This window comes from Acomys russatus, chromosome 1 (genome assembly GCF_903995435.1).
Source record: "Acomys russatus chromosome 1, mAcoRus1.1, whole genome shotgun sequence".
Taxonomy (NCBI): domain Eukaryota; kingdom Metazoa; phylum Chordata; class Mammalia; order Rodentia; family Muridae; genus Acomys; species Acomys russatus.
In genome coordinates, this window is record NC_067137.1 from 76,711,126 (window position 1) to 76,729,248 (window position 18,123).

Here is an 18,123-nt window from a genome sequence, read left to right on the forward strand (position 1 = left end):
CTCCTCAACCCACTTTCAGGCAGAGTGTATTTTAAAGTAAGAAGAGAAAATTAAGAATTTACCATCAAACAGAGTTAGTCTCTAACCCAGTGTTTCTCAAACTTCTTGGTGCTGCTACTCCTTAATACAATTCCTCATGTTGTAGTGACCCTCAGTCATAAAATTATTTCCATTGCTAACTCATAACTGTTATTTTGCTACTGTTCTTAATAATAATGTAATTATTTTTAGACATAGAGGTTTGTCAAAGAGGCCATGACCCACCATTGCTAATCTTTTCTCTGGAACAGAAAAGCTGATTACTAATATATAAATAAAAATTACACACACACACACACACACACACACACACACACACACACACACACACACACAGTATTATGAGGCTTAAAATGTTAATCCATGTGAAGATCCAAGTTTAATCTTGAATGTTGGTGAATAACTGCCTATATTTACATACTCTGCCCTCTCCCCAGACACACACATATCCAACCCCATTCCACACACACAGTCACTGCCTTGTCAGCATTATAATATGAATGCTTGTCTTTCTACCCAAATCATAGATTGAAAGCTAGTTGTTGCTGGGAGGCACCAGACATTGTGGCTTTGGAGAGCATCCTATCACACAAATGAGATTAGTGCCCTTCTAAACCTTATACCAAAGAAATCGTGCTTTCCACCATGATACCACATGAGTCCAGTTGAAAAGCTAGTGCCTTGAATGAGGCCTGAAGAGGGACTTGTTCATGGATTTCACAGCTTCAGAGACATAAGAAGTATCTGTTATGCACAGGACACTAGCTTGTAATATTTTGTTAGAGAAGCCTTTCTTGTTAAGAACTATGAATTAGGATGAAAGATCTGCAGGTAAGAAAGTGGATTTTTTAGCATAAAACTTCACAGAGTTAAGACAATGGGAATCATCCTAATAGTCATATTCTCCGTTCTGTTATACATGGAATGTGCTAATCTTGTTATTTCTCAGTATGGTTTGAGATGGTACCAGAGAAAATGTAAACATTTCCCCTTGTTTGGAAATAAAAAATTAAGATACTTTCCAAGAGACACATTATTACATATTGTAATAAATAGTTTTGTAAAATCAAAATTCTGTGGCTAAATGAATACTCTCTTGGAAGGTAGAGCAGCATCCAATATAGAGTTTTTATGCCATCCTTGCCTGTAAATTTAAAAACCAAGTTAGACCTCGTCATTCATGCTTGTAGTACAGCCTTTCAATATCTACAAAGATATTTTAGATTATGACAGGAAGCTAAAGGTCACAAGAATCAAGTAACATTAGTGAAATAAGTGAGTTCAACTAACACTGATATTTATTGTAAAATTTGTTCAGTTCTCTCACATGTCTCTGTACTGATCACATTAACTGTGCAGACAGAATTCCAGGAGGGTTCTAAGGAAGGGAGCTATCATAGCTATTCCTCATCTTACTACAATTAGGGACCCTGACCATTCAAATTAAGGGAGAAATGTTTATTTTGATTCAGAGTTCATGGCTTCAGGTCCTTCCTGATGGGGCAGAACTTAAGCATACTCAGGAGATTTGAAGAATTGGTGTGAACAGGGGAAAGGAGCAACAGGAGCCGAGACAGGGGCAGAGAGGCAATGCCAGACTCTCATGTCCAGAGGACTGAGAAGACACGGCTTTGAATATTCTAGAAAGTAAGAAACATGTCTAGCAGAATAAAGCTCTTCAAGCTCTTCTACTGCTCTGCTTAGAAATAAAAATGCATACAGCTCAGTATGCTGATCAATTTCACCTAGCTCAGAAGTTCTCGACAATTCTAATGCTGAGACTCTCTAATAGCTCATGCTATGGTGACTCTCAACCATATAATTATATTTGTTGCTACTTCATAACTGAAATTTTCTGCTGTTATGAATTTTACTGTAAATAGCTGATATAGAGGGTATCTGATATGCAACCCCAAAAGGGGTTATGACCCATAGGTTGAGAACCTCTGATCTACTTATACAAGTAAACACAAGTGGGAGGTGGGGCTTTCACACCCCTTCAGAGCCTAAGTCTCAAAAAAGTCTTAAGTAGTAGGCAGGGTATTGAAGATGGGATATGAGAATTGAGACTGGGTTCTTGAGAGAGAGAGAGAGAGAGAGAGAGAGAGAGAGAGAGAGAGAGAGAGAGAGAGAGAGAGAGAGAGAGAGAGGGGGAGAGAGGGGAGGAGAGGCGAGGAGGAGAGAGAGAGAGGAGAGAGAGAGAGAGAGGGAGAGAGAGGAGAGAGGAGAGAGGAGGGGAGAGAGAGAGAGAGGAGGGAGAGAGGAGAGAGGAGAGAGAGAGAGAGAGAGAGAGAGAGAGAGAGAGAGAGAGAGAGAGAGAGAATTCTGGAAGGCGCAGTGACATTTTTCATTTATTGAGTTTAAAAGTCTCCCCAGCAGATGCGAAGACTGCAACAAAAGGAGGCAATGCCTTCATCGCAAGTAAGAGTAACTAAGGTTATAATATCTTTTTTTCTTATTTCCATCTTTATGTACATTTTTGTATTTCAATCTTCAGTAAGTAGTGGGAGGAGAGAAAAAAAATTAAAAGAATATATTGACCTGAGTATAGGAAAACTTTTTGGGGTGAGGGAAGTGGCCATCAACAGAGGGACAGAGGAAAGGGACAAGGATGACTAAGAAAATACCATGAATGAAATAAACCCCTAACTTGATATGATAGTTTAAAAGTTTTGAAAAACTTAAATTAAAATTTCAGGCATGGTGTTGCAAACCTTTAATTTTAATGTGTCTATATTTATATTTGTTTATATATTTAAATATATTTATATACTTGCTAATTGTTACTCACATATTTAACAGTTTTAGCAATTAGCCATAATATAGATGCATTATGCTTGGAATACACAATGTGCAAAACTGTTTGTGGAAGAGGGACATGGCTCCATCAGTGTAACTCTTGCTACAGCACTTCTTCTACTGCAGAATAAGGATTTGAGATTACATCCTCTGCACCCATGTAGAACTCTTGTGTGCATCAGTGATCCCATTGCAAGGTTGTCAAAAACAGGCTGACCCCTAGTCAGCCTCTCTAGCTAGTTGAATGAGCGAATCTTTCTAAAACTAAGGTGGTGATTGACTGAAGAAGACAGCCAACATCAACTTCTGGCTTCCGCATGCTCACACATGTGTCTTTCTCCTTGTGTGTACACATGCACACACATGTATATACCACAAACACACATCTAAGTAAATAAAACTTAGTTTGTCCTATAGAGTAATGAAAGCTTCTGTAAAGGATGCAATGAATACCACATGTATATACATGTATTTGTACAATAACATAGTATATTTTATCAATAATATTACATGTATCATAGTTATGAAAATTAGTCAAAACTATAACTTTAACAATGGAAACTTAGAATGTTTGTTATTTTAAAATGTATTATTAGAATTTCTTAACTCTTAGTTTTGCAGGAGCAGAAATGTATGTAAAAGCCTATGTATGTATGTATGTATGTATGTATGTATGTATGCATGTATGTCTTTCAAAACTCTTGAAAGACACAGTGACATCCCTGGCTGGACCTGGAAATGATGCTGGCACTTGGCTTCCAAGGGGATACTGGACTATGAGCAGAAGTCCTTACAGCCAGCACTCTGCTGAATCATAGCATCTTACACCTTTACTCTTATATCAAAAGAGCTGAATTTTAACGATGTCTATTGGTATCTTTTTGAATCACATTCCTGTCACCATAGAAACAACAGTACAATACTTCTCATCATCTACTATTATAACATCAAATTTAACAATCTTGTGCTGATTTTTCCATTTTCTCAATGTAAGAAGTACCAGTAATACTGCTCAGTTTTATCAGTCTTAAAGTTATTGGTTTAATTACTTTAAGATCAAATATTAATCCCATACTAGTTTTTGTAAGAAAGACAGCCATAATTTCAACAGAAACAACCCAAGAATTATCTTACTTAGCTCATAATTAAACACTTGCTTGTTATATATTTAGGCAGAAATTCAGCACATAAGATCCTCATAAATTTTGTTACTAGATAATTATACAACCGAGCTAATAACTTCATACATGGAAAAGTAGCGTTTCAGTGATCATATACGTACATTTAGGCTAAAGAATACTTTAAATAGATATATGATTTTGGCCACAGGCATCAATTTATTTAAAGACGAAATGAACTATGGAAACCAGAGAGCTTTGTAACCCGAATTAGCAGTTACTTCCATCTCCACCTTGCTTAGTTTTCACCCAGATGGCATTTAACCATAACAGATGTTCATTCTCCAGCCATCAGAGTCGTAATGTGTACATGAGAAGAACTCTTTTCTTATAGCTAAATAATAACCAGATAAATGTCAACTGTCATTTGACTTGGACAGCAATTTTCAGAAGTATTTCACACCGATTCGGTGCCAGCTACCCCGTAGTTTACTCATACAGAATTCTCGTCATCAATTCCCTCCGCGCCCTCCCCCCCCCCCCCCCCCCCCCCCCGCCCAGAGAAAGCAAGGGAAAGGGAATTTACTCACACTGCACGATGAGCTGCACCAAGGCTTCTCTTGGCTTCACATTGAATCCATTGTACTGACTGGTCTGACATCTGTACATTCCTGACATTTCCCTTGACACGTTCACAATCCTGAGTGTCCCATCATAACTCTCCATTTGCATTGTCCCATCAGGCATTGCGACTTCTTTATCCGCTCTAGACCAAAGGATGATTGGTTTAGGTTTCCCAGTTACTTGACACTGAAGTTCTATTGTGTCTCCTTCTCTGGTGACCAAAGGTGATTTTTCCTGTGGAACAGTCAGATTGGGTGGAACTTGAAATGGGAAAAAGAAAAATTTTGAAGGTTAGTATAAACTGGTAAAACACATAGAGACACAGATCATCATAAGGAAACAATTTCTGCTAATTGAAAGAATTCAACAATGCAGATAACATAAAATATAGGATCCACAGAGATAAGGGGAAGGTGCTTTCATTCAAAGTAACCCTACAATTTTCATTGTATATTCTCAGATGAAGACCATATACATTCTCAAAATAAGCAAAATATTACATTTGAAGGCAAATGGTCAACATAAGAAATGCTGTCCAATGCCTTGTTTTATGACCATTAGGTCCATTAACTGGTCCTTAGTTTTTGTTTTAAACATCACAAATGGATGCAACTGTTGCCTTCACATATAAGCACAACTCTCCTCTAATAGCTAATTCAAAACCAGTTATACAGACAACTGCCAAAGTAACAGTATTTTAATTACATGAGTAAAACACAGCAACACAACATGTGCAAATAGTAGGAAAAAGAATTACTTGAGATATAAAATTAGAAGTTTAAAAGTGGTCTTAAAATTGTCTCTTTTCTCTTTGGTAAGAATTTAATAGAACAGCTAACCAATACCATACTCAGATAGTTTATTTTATTCTCCCCCTTTTTGGTATTTAAATTTCATGAGATTTCAAATTATCATATTTTGAAGCAACATGGATATTTAACAAGATATTTTTATGATTTCTCAAAATCATTATAAGAAAATATTGAAAACATTTTTCAACGAATATAAGCACTATCAATTCCTTTTTAAAAATTTTTACTGAGTATACTTAGGATGATGTTTGAGAGGCTTTCGGGGGCTTAGTTTAATGGCTTTAAATATACTTATTTGAGTTTTAATACAACACATGAAGTGTTGAGGGAAATAGCATACAGTGATTTTTCCTACAAACAGTATCCCATGAAAATATTTGCATTAATTGAGCAATTGTATTTTAATTATATAAAATGTTGTATGCAGAAAAATATTGTCCCCAAGCATGAGCTAAATAGAATGTTAGAAATAGAAATAAATGGAAACTAATTCTAAGTTTCTGATTAATGCTGCAATCATTGAAGTTACTACAGTTTTCAGGTTAACATGGAAGGTTTATTTTTTCATTAGATATTGCTAGCCTACTGTAGTCCAGGTCTAGGGCAGCAAATAAACAGACTCAAATTATTTTTCAACAAATGTTGTCATGTAGATTCTACGACACTTAGAGACATTAATTCAAAGTGATACCTAAATTACTTTAGCATTCAAATGTTTCACATATACATTATTATTTTGATTAAGAAAATAAAAACAAAAATATTCTTGATTTGATTAAGAGAAATTAGTTACACAATACACATTATAGCATCTTAACAGCTAGAAATAAAAACAGTAATTACCCCTCCTCTTGTTGTAAATATATACATCATAGGTATTGACATCAACAAAATTTATGGTGAAAACTTCATACACCTTAAAAATCCAAATATTACATGATTTACACAACTAATTGATTTTGGAGATCTCAATACTTTAGCTAAAGAATTCGTTTTTCAAAGCAAACCACAAAATCATGCAATTTTATGAAGTATATTTCAAGAAAAATAACTAAAATATTTCATAATATTTGTGAGGGCAAATGAGATAAAATAGCAAAAGTGATCTTGACATTTAACACGCATGATGGCCTCCACGCTATGTGCCAAGAAAGTTTACATTTTATTCAACTCTCTTAATAATCCTAAGAGGTAAATATTTAATATTAGTTTTTATCCAGTGAGATCGTTGAGACCCAGGATGCCAAATATTTTGATTTGATCAGAGATGGAGACACTGACAACTTGACAAGACACCAAAAGGGAGTCCTTGAAGTTGTGATGTCTACAAGAGAGCAGTGGACTCCATCTTACCAACCATACCCATTGGCTTCACAGGATAATGTATAGAGCCACATTCAATGCTTTGGTCTTTGACAAGAGACAAGAAAAATAAGAATGAGTTTATGATGCATAGCTCACAAAATTATCTGTCTTATCCTAGATTATTTCTTAATCAAATCTTCTTCTATTAGAATATTTTGAATATATGTCAAAACAATGCATGGCATATCAATTCAAGTATGTCTCCAAACTTCCATTAATCTGTGTGACTTAAATGAAAAGAGAATATAATTTAAAAGAGTACTTAATGGGGTTCTTTTTATTTAAATGTTCACTCCATAGAACTTCCAAAAGCCCCACTGTGGATAAGTATAGCCAATCTGGGCATTAATTTCTGAAGTTTTGAAACTAAATATTTGCATTTTTTGGTATGAGCATTGAGGTTGCTCATCTTTTGAGAGGAATGGAGTACACAGTGAAATAGAGCAGAGCCAAAAGCAGGTATTTATATCTTAATTTAATATGATGAATATTTAAAGATTTCAAAACATTATGCCATTATAAGTAAATACTTGACTACCTGAAAATTTCCTAAAACTTTACTATAATGAATAGTACAAGATTTTCTCTGTACATTTGTTATTTATTCATTTGAAATCTTTATACTTGCCTAATTAATTATAGTTAGTAAAATAGAATTCAGATTTTACCTTGACAGCATAAAAATAGATCATCTTATGTATGACTTAAAGTTTCTACTAAGCAACAAATATGTATAAATAACACATTATTGTTCCTTTCTTCTGTAAGATATCTTGCTTGCTTTTGTTTGGGAGAAATGTTCCCCTGACTTTAGGCCATACCGCCCTGTAATGTGCTGTCCTGAAACTTGCGCCAATGCCTAGGCTGCCCTTGAACTCATGATCTTTATGCCTTAGCCTCCCAAGTGCTGGGCTTACAGGAGCTCACACTACACAGGCTTAAAGACATTAAGCCTTGAATCAGAGAGAGCCTTTGTTAGCAGCTCTCTTGACCAAAATTAAAATCTTACATTTTCCCAAAGTTCTAGGAGCTTCTCTTATTCTGCTTAGACTGAAGTTTCTATACCCTAAACTTGGACACTAAAGAATAAGTGTTTTCCAGGGAGACTATGATTGCTTCTCCTGGCTTCCTCTGCCCTATGTGACGACAGCAGATCCTTTCCAACTTCCTCTGCCCTATGTGATGACGACAGCAGATCCTTTCCAACTTCCTCTGCCCTATGTGATGACGACAGCAGATCCTTTCCAACTTCCTCTAGCTTCATCTGCCATCCAATTTTATATTCCAAGTTTTTCAAATCCCAAAACCCATCACTTCTTGAATTAATAATTACCAACCTATACCATCTGGTAATTAAAATGATAGTTTTCCTAGTTTTCTCATGTCTTCTTGCCTGCTACTGTCAAGTACTATCTAATTTTATGTGTGTGTTTATGTTTGTGTGTATGTATAAAAATATATTATATATTAAAATGATTGCCACACCTGCCTATATTTTAGAGCCACTAGTAATAGCTCAGAAAAGCCATGATTTTACTCGCTTGTGATAGTGCCCTGTGTAGTAGTCCCTATGCCACTAGTGCCTCGCTCTTCCTATTTCCCTGCTGCCTTGTCACTAGCTTTTTCATCATACACACAGTTTTGTTCAGGTTACTATGGAATCCAAGAACCTTAATGAGATTGCTCATCCGCACACTGTTGTAAGAAAGACTGAAAAAAAAACCAGCATAATAGATTTGTTCTGTCATGGAACAGCCATGGTAAAATATGACAGTGACTTTTAAATGGTGATGTCATTTCTCTATAGATATCAGTAAAATGTAAATATTGAAGAGGAGCAGCAATCTCGTGAGCAGGGTGAATATCTATAACGGCTATTGTAGAGAGGAGCATGTTGCTGTGCAGTTAAACTCTATTTCATCCACACAGGTTTTAGTTTCTCCACCTCCCAAGTTACTACATGTGATGACAGCTCACGGTTTGTTTCACAACAGTAACTGTTTTGTTATCCATATGTATCTTAAAAGAACATATTTTACATGTCAAAATAAAAATAAGAGCTTCCTAAATAAACAGAGACTTCACTGTTGTATTGTCATCATCCAGAAGGCATTCTTATACATAATAGGAAGTCAGGAAAATATTTTATATATAACAAATAAATTGTGACAGTGAGAGAGTTGGGCAGTGATTTGAGGAGGAAACAGACATATGTGGAGGAAGCCCAGGAGGAAAACACACTCTTAAAGGGCTACAACATCACAAGAGCATTGAAGGTTCTCTTTCAATACACTAGTATTTTCATTTTTCTTTATATATTTTGCTTCTAATTGGATTTTGCTCCGATATTTGTGAATGTATTAGTATATCAGGTTCCAAGAAGCCCATAGAATTGTAAACTTTAAAAAACAGTCTATATTCCAAACTCATTCCATGAAAAGTATTTGTGGTATGAGTGAATCACTCTAGAAACCATGTTCTGAGCGACATAGTAACATGTATGTTCTACAGGATTCATGGACCAGTTGTTACATCTTGATGCTCTACAACAAGCATTTATTCATCAGTGATTTATCAATGTCTAAAAGTATGGGGTTCTTTGGATATTCTAGCACTACTGTGCAACCTACATGTTTAAACTCAGTTCAAATGTTATTATGTGTGACCAATGTGCATGTATGTTTGCATGTGCATAAGTTTACATTTCTGAAAGAGTAAAAGTATATGTGCACATGTGTGTATATGTGTGTGTGCATGTGCATGTGTGCATGTGCAAGTGTGTATGTGTTAGTATGTGTAGGTCGGCCTGAGGCGTCTTCCCCAAACTTTCCCTACCTTTTATATAAATACAGATTCTTTCAGTTGAACCCAGAGCTGCATGCGTGTGTGAATAAACACACACACACACACACACACACACACACACACCTGTGTTTTTATGGTTAGTGCAGATCTAAAATGTTGCCCACATGCCCACATCGGCACTTTTATCACAGAGCCATCTTCCCTGTCTCTTTTGTTGAGACTTTGCCCGTTGCTATGGTCGTTTGTCCCTATCCCTGTTCTTGGGATTCTGCTAAGTATTTTTCCTATGTTGGGGGAGAGGACAGTCAGTCTTTGCAGGCGCAGTCTTTTGTAGGCATAGTATTTGAGCTTGTTATTGGCAAAACGTGTGACTGGGGTAGACTGACTGCACATGAAATAACTGAGAAAAGAAATGTGGTGGAGAGCAGGACAGCAGAGAATTACAAAGCTGGACTAAAACAGATACCAGAAATAAACTGATAAAAGTCACGAGCATTTTAAAATGCAACAGATAGTAACATGAACCAAATCTGCAATTAGTAAGTCAAATGAGTAAATTTTTGTGGAAAAATGAATAAGGTTTAGGTAGATTTCTGATGCAGTCTCGCCATGTTGAGCTTTCTTAGAAGCAGGAGAGTTGAAAAACTGATCCTCCATATTCTTTTCCATCACCTCTCATTTAAAAATGCCGATAAAAACTCACAATTGATTTCATAACAAACAAGAAAGAGGCAATTTAAGGGCATATAATTAATTGCATTATGAGTGTTTGTGATCATTTAAATGAATTATAGTATTTATTGTTTCTTAATAAAAGTATAAAAAATAAAATACAACAATCTGATGTTCCCACATCTTGTGTTAAAAAACAAGTCTCTGAAAATAAAAACATTGGCATATTTTCTGACATAGTGTGCTGAAGTGCTTCAGTAGGAGTTTCTACGGACAGAGGACCTAAGAATGTCCGGATAAAATACTTGTTTCTACTCCCAAACATAAGAAAATAAATAAATAAAACAATTTGAGCAAATTGTTTTTTTAAAAAAAAACTTTTTTATGATATCACAGACTCTAAATAAAAACTGGATAGAAAGGAAAATCTTTTAGTGTCATATTTGAGAGCAAATAGAGAGCATCTTCTCTTTAGACTTTATTTGGGATTTTTCATTATTCAAAGCACACAAGTCCATATTAAGTCTCAGAAATAACCATACCATGAACAGGCAATCAGGATATGCTCATCCACTTAGGGCTGGGGCTGAGCTTTAAGAGGAATAGGGAGATCTCTGAAAGGTATAAGTTAATTTTAAAATCCAACAAATAGAATTTTCTACAGTGGAGTGACTAGATCCATGTTTAATTGATGCTACAATATATAAATAAATGAAAAATAAATAAGATTTCAAAGGAATAATGGGTTTGTTGAAGTGACTTCTAGAGGTAAGAATTTAAGAACTCTCACACTAGAGAAACTGAAAAAAGAAAATAGAAAGACCAATGTAAAGTAAATTTTCAGGTGTAAACAATCCAAATGAGAGGTAGAGATGTTCCTCGTCAGAGCCCTTGTCCAACATGCACAAAGCTCTACACTAGGCTTCCAGTACCACTCATACAAAGGCAATAATGATGTAAATTAATGAAATCACAAGAGTGTGTCCATGTAAATTTTCCTTTCAAAAACAGTGAGAAGTTTAAATACAATTACAATATTGGTTTCTTTCAATGTCTATTTTTATTCAACTCTAATTACATGTATGTGTATGTTATGTTTATGCAGCTGTCTAGTAGATCAGAAGAGTGTGTTGGAACCTTTTCTGGGGAGGAATTACAAGCACTTATGAGCTGCCAGAAAGGGTACTGGTGGGAAGTGAGTTTTGGTCTCTAAGAACAGTGTGTGCTCTGGTCTCCTGTCTGAGTTTAAATTTTATGCTGCACTTGATATGAATTTTATGGCTGACGTATACTTTGAGGAAAACAGCATCCTATTTCAGGCAGCTGGGGTTGGAGGACTTAATTTTGCATTGATGTGAATCAAACTCAAAGTTCAGACCCCATATTTTTTGAAGACAGCAGTGATTCTCTATGATCATGCTATTTAGGTCCCAATATTTTTCTTGTACTATATTATAGAATAATTTGATAAGGAATATATATATTTGACATGTACATGTAAATGTACACACACACACACACACACACACACACACACACACATATATATATATGGGGTAGAGAAATGTATACCCAAATATTGAGGTTTTGACGAGTCACAGACATTTGATAGTTTTTTGCCTTTGCAATAATTGTAATCAGGCATTAGGGAATTAGTAATGACATTTTATGCTGGGCTATGGGGTAATTAAAAGAAATTGCTGGTTAAGGGCCGTTATTTGCATACATACTACAAACCACTTTTTCTCTTCTCTTCAAAAAAATATAAAAGGGTATTTTCATAATCTATTCTTGAAAACAACTATAACACAATATTGGACTATTCTGATTGCCACTAGTTCCACAGCATATCTTAAAAATCACCTAGATTTTGAAAATTGCCTTACTGCAGTAAAGACATTAAAGGGCACATAATTAATTGCATTATGAGTGTTTACGATCTCATCTCTCTCTCTGTGTGTGTGTGTGTGTGTATTAGATAATCATGTGTCACAACACAAATCAGAGAATATCCTTCAAATTCAAAATAATTCCAGTCTAAGTCCTGATAATATATATGTGTGTGTATATATATATATATATATATATATATATATATATATATATATATATATATATATATATATATGTTTTTCGAGACAGGGTTTCTCTGTGTAGCCTTGGCCATCCTGGACTCACTTTGTAGACCAGGCTGGCCTCGAACTCACAGCGATCCACCTGCCTCTGATAATATTTTTTACAACAATAAATTTGACTCAATTTCAGCATGGTGACTACTTACGTGTTGGAATATAGTAAAGACTACTTGAAAGCTATTTGGGGTGAAAAATATTCAGATATGATAAATTTTCCTCACTTACATGTAGACTTGCTGATTGTGCTTCCTGTTAAATATCACCTCTGGTTGGTTCAAGCAATTTTTGATGTAAGCCAGGAAAATTGCTGGCTGTTCATTACTAAAAAAACAAAGAGTTCTACCAGAAGATTGCTGTGAAGAATTCTTCATTTATACAAACCCAAGAGAAGAATAGGGGAATTATATGATATGCAGTACCTATAACTGCTTTATTTATCTATTTGTTCATTCATTCATTCATTCATTCATTCATTCATTCATTCATGTATTCATCCATTCATGCATTGCTTAGGCAATATGTCTCTGTAGTCTTAAGTAGTCTTGAGTCAACTAGGCAGTTGAGCCTACCCTTGGGCTCACTGTTCCTCTGTTTTTATTTTCTACAGACTGGAATCACAAGCCAACAACACTGCTCATAGTATCATTGTTATTTAAAAATATTCAGAACTTCCCTGAGATGAGGGTAAACACAGCATATTTCACTTCTGTACTACCCTCTTCATCACCTTTAACTTTATAAACACATTGAAACATTAATTGACAAATAGCATTCCCTTAAAAATCTCTTTTGATTTCTCAAATAATCTTAAAATGTTAGCATCTGCATATCTACAGTCCATTTTCTGAGATAGAATGTCTACCTCGTACTCATTCTAATCCATCTTACATACTAACCTAATATGCAGATATACACATTTTAACAAGTACATTGAAAAACTTCCTATTTGGTTAGGACAAGACTGATATGCAGATCTGCCTAACAAGTTTGCTCATTTGTAAACTTTTACCTCTATTCATGGGTGAGTTCAAGCCTAGCATACCATGCAATGGTTCACCATCACTTAAACTTTTGTTCTGTTCTAAATTTCCCAGTTCCTATTTGTCTTAAGTGTCTCTGAATTATATTATGCCTAACTTGTTTTATATATGGCACAAAATGTGTACATCTTATCTTATGTAGCTAAGAAATGCTAAGATCAGTACCGAAGTTTTCTGTCTTGTCAGTAGCCTTCATGCCATGTGACATTTTAAGGTACTTTAGAAGTGTTTGGTAAAGTCCTGATTGACAATCATAAATCAAAGTTACTAAGCAACCAACTAAGGAAAACTACTGATGAATAATTATTACCTCATGATTATCAGAAACTTGAAGATAAAACAATAGAATGAAGATCATGTTTCCATATGAGCACTTGTACTTTTTAATAACTACAAAGCAGTAGATTTTTATATTATTAATAATAGTACTACATTTCAATTTGTGCACAGGAGTGATACAATTGACTCAGAAATAATACATTAAAATATGGAAGGGTGCCTTTAGTTGTATTGAATAATTTACCTATTCAATGTCATTTCTTATCTAGCAGTCAATAAGTAGCTAGTCTGATCTACACAAGAATGCTCATATGTCCCTCTGCCAAGACTTGCATAGGCTATAGTCTTGTTCACATATGAACATGCACTTATTTATAACACCAGATGGCATGCCTACTGTTCCTATATGTGATACGAATTAGCATAAATCCATCTCTTGCCCTCTTCTGTAAATAAGAGCCTTCTTTTCTTTTTGCACTGATACATACTTTTCAGTATCTCATCCATAATAAATTAAGAGATGCTAATAGGACAGTAGTGATGACGTTTTACAAATATCACAGCAGAGTAGGAAGAAAGGTCTTGTTTCAAGAACAGGGAAGGTGGAAATACCCCAAGACCTACATCTAAAATTATAAAGAGAAGGTTAAAGGACATTATTACATACACAAACACACAATGCTTTATTTTTGAAGATTTTGGAAATCTTATTTCTACAACATTGTTAGGAATTTGGAGCATATGGGGAACAGCAGTGCCCTGGGGTTAGCAATTGTGAAGGTTTGGTATTAAAGATGGAGGACAAGCAGTGCCATTCATTGGGGAAACAGGTTTGGCAGGCATCAGAGATGGCTGTTCCAACTTCCCTCTCCCAGCAGGTGTTGCTATGGCACAAGAATAGTCTCAGAGGGATTCCATAGAACACAAAGTGTAAGAACAAAACAGAAAAATCATTCTCTGCATGGCATTCATACTTTCTCAACTATATGAGCCAAAATACTAGTGGCAAATAAACACAGGCCCTGTGGTTACTGCCTCATAGATGACTAAGGTCAATTTTGGCGCTGCTTGCTAGCTTTTCCAGTGTCTTAAGCTGTTATGGTCTTTCCACAATTAATTTAATTATCTAATTTGAGTTTCTCATAGAATATCTGTAGAGTTATTAAAATAAATCTCTATTATGAAATTTTCCTAATAACCCCTTTTTTCTGTACTCAAATTCCTTCTCTATTTTGTGCTTTATATGCACTGAAATCCATCCACGACTTATTCGTGGTTCCTGACAATAGATGGCAACACTCACAAGACAAATTTTGTTTTTCTTCAACAACTAAATAAATAAGAACAATGTTTAAGCTTGCTAGAAATTTGAATTGTATGAAAATTTAGCAACCAACAATTATTTTTTAAAAGAAAAAGTTAAAAAATTGAACAGAAGCACATGATTTATATAATAACAGACAAGTTTTCATAGGAGCAACACAACAGAAGACTCCTAAAATATTTACTTATCGGGTAGTAAAAGGTTATTTTGTATAGAACTGTCAACCTATACACATGTTTTGGAACTAGAAACTGGTTCCTCAACCTACTGTTCATACGCAAGTTTCATTCCATGTTTGGTATATTTGGGATTTTATACAATAAATAATGAGAGATAATATATGAAATGATACTTATATGAAAAAAGTCAAATGATTTTGACTGTAAAATACTGAACTTTAAATAAGATATAGTACAAATTAGAGAGAGTAGAGAAGACAATCTTACAGATAATATGTTAGCTATGTGTTCCATGTTCCAGCTGGGCATCATGGTATAGGCCTCTAATTCCAGAACTGAGGAGGTAGAGGCAGGTGGATCTCTGTGGGTTCAAGGCCAGTTTGCTCTACACAGAGCACTCAGTTCAATCAGGACTATATAATGAAAAAAAGGAGTTTATGGGTTTTTTTTTTTTTTGTCTGCTTTTTGAGGGTTTGGGGCAGAGTTTTTTGTTTGTTTTTTGTTGTTGTTGTTGTTGTTTTTTGTTTGTGTGTGCTTGTGTGTGTATGTGTGTGTGTGTGTGTGTGTGTGTTCCAAGTTCCTATAACTATTATATCCCATAGTACTTTTGTATCCTTGCTTACTTTTTCTTAACACTTATGTCACAATTTAGTCAAGTATGTGTCTTCCACCAGCATTATCCCATAAATTGACAGCAAGTTGATGTGACTATGAAGTGCAGGACACCATATAGACTTAGTATCTATTTCTCTAAAAAGCATGTGTAGCTTCTTCAATATGTGAATACACTTAAGGGTGTAGAGAGGAGACATTCAGTAGGCCACTATCCACCTTCAAGAATGATTATAGAAACTGATAAAAATGGACACTTAGCAGTTGCACTTGTCCATAACAAAATGTGCATGTAAGACTTGGAGGAATTTTGATTATATTGGGTTAATAATCTGGATGGCTTGGAAAGATGGTTTAGTGGTTAACAGCACTAACCGGTCTTCCTGAGGAGGCCCTAAGTACTGTTCCCAGAACCCACATTATGTGGCTCAAAAACACCTGTAAATCTAGCTCTTCAGAATCCAAGACCCATTTTTGGCTTGTAAGGCACCTGCATATATGTGGGATAACATACATACTGCATACAAATAAGCATGAATAAAAACACATACTTGAAAAAAATTTACAAAGATTAAAAGTTCGACTTAGACAGGGAGTTTAGTCAGATATGAGAAGCATAATCTCAGCAAAGGGAAGAATTGATTTCTTTCCTTATCTTCAAATTTGGCTGATGAAAGGGATAGTTAACACAAATTTAAAAATAATTTTGTACAATGGGATCAAGGTGTCCCCAAAACATATTTGCAGAGAATGAGGTTTAGTTTGAATGCCTAGATTCGAAAAAGCTGATGATTCAGTAACATTATCTAGTCTGTCTCTCAGTTTACATAAAGCTACTGTACACTTTCCTACACCTGCGATGTATGTTTTCTTCCTGTGTATGTTGTATGAAGCACAAGGTATAGGATGCAGCAGCTGCACAGTACATATTAGTCATCTTCATATTACTGCCATAGTTACTGTAATAGTATATATTATGTCTTATTGTTATACACATATTTCTATATTAGGGGCATAGATCATATTTTATTGAAACCAGGTGTCTCAAATATTGAGCATAGGTCCATATCCAATCAAACAACTGCTTATAGAAATAAAATAAACACACACACACACACACACACACACACACACACATGCACACATTTGCCGTTTCCAGGGATTGAGGAGATACAATGCATTCTACATAAGGGTACCTTGAAGGTGAAGAACATCTTGGGAAAGACAAGAATGAACCCAACATACATAGCCAGAGGCTCGTCCAAAGCTGTCCTAAAGGAAGAAGCTACATTTGTCTGCCATTAAAGGTTATAATTTGATTTCTATGTTTTGATAGTATAATAAATGGCAGGTAACACAGATATCTAGCCTTCTTTCTATTTCTCTGAAGTAATAAGGTCTGGACATCCCTAAATAGATCCATTTCACCCTTATGAGGCTGAGGAAATGTCAGTGCTGTCCATTTTCAGAAAGGTCAAGGTGTAACCTTGAAAGCCATGGACCAGAAAGTGATGGGAGCTAGCTGACTGATCATGTTAATTATGGTACTGATTGCCAATGGTGAAAGAATTCTGAATTAAGAGGGAAGACAGGCAATAAACTATATACGAAATGTGTCTTATAAAAACATAGTAAGAGAGATGCTTCAAAACAATCCAAAATTTATTTTCTGCAGCTAGTGTTGCTCACACTAGTAAACATTTCAACACAGAATGGCTAGAAAAATCAATTTATTTCTACAATGAAAAGGGCATTTGTCTCCTTATAGAACCCATGTGACATTGTTAGGGCTTTTATAAGTGATCTCTATGGACAATGCCTGTAGTTTAGAAATTCCCTAATTACATCACTGATTGTGCCTCACTGGAGATGCCTTATTCTCTGGAAATAGACACTATCACCATCTTAATAAATATTTTGACATGAGATGAAGCTGGTTTGTTTATGCCTTATCAAGACCAGTGAACACAATGTTCCCTCATCAGATCAGGGCACATGTTCCTTATAGCAAATGGGGTTTAATTAACAGATCTGCTGGCTGATAACTGGTCAATTAAAAGAAAATAGGAGTGGAGTTTTCTTGTAACACATGGAGTGCCCAATAACAAATATTGTACTGCATAGAGACTGCAAAATTATAATGCACTTTTGCCTTTCTGAGGTGTACGGAATGCTACATTAAAACTGTGGATCCAACCTTAAACCACATTGACACCCATATAATGTCATTCACTGGAATGACTCATAACTCATTCCGATTTAATATGTGTGATGTATGGTTTTGTGTTGTGGTTTATTTTCAAACAAGAACATTTCTGTT

The 18,123-nt window shown here is 35.2% G+C and overlaps 1 protein-coding gene across 2 annotated transcripts in view; it reads right to left on the reverse strand.

Annotated features, from left to right (window-relative positions):
- Mdga2 (MAM domain containing glycosylphosphatidylinositol anchor 2) overlaps positions 1-18,123 on the reverse strand; it is an 800,517-nt gene that overhangs the window by 144,464 nt on the left and 637,930 nt on the right. For both annotated transcript variants that reach the window (XR_007830679.1, XM_051146875.1), the window contains one exon: positions 4,547-4,840. Coding sequence is in view for 1 of the 2 variants with exons in the window: in XM_051146875.1 (XP_051002832.1) it covers positions 4,547-4,840 (294 nt within the window). In the remaining variant the exon portion in view is untranslated. The remainder of the gene's footprint in view (positions 1-4,546; positions 4,841-18,123) is intronic.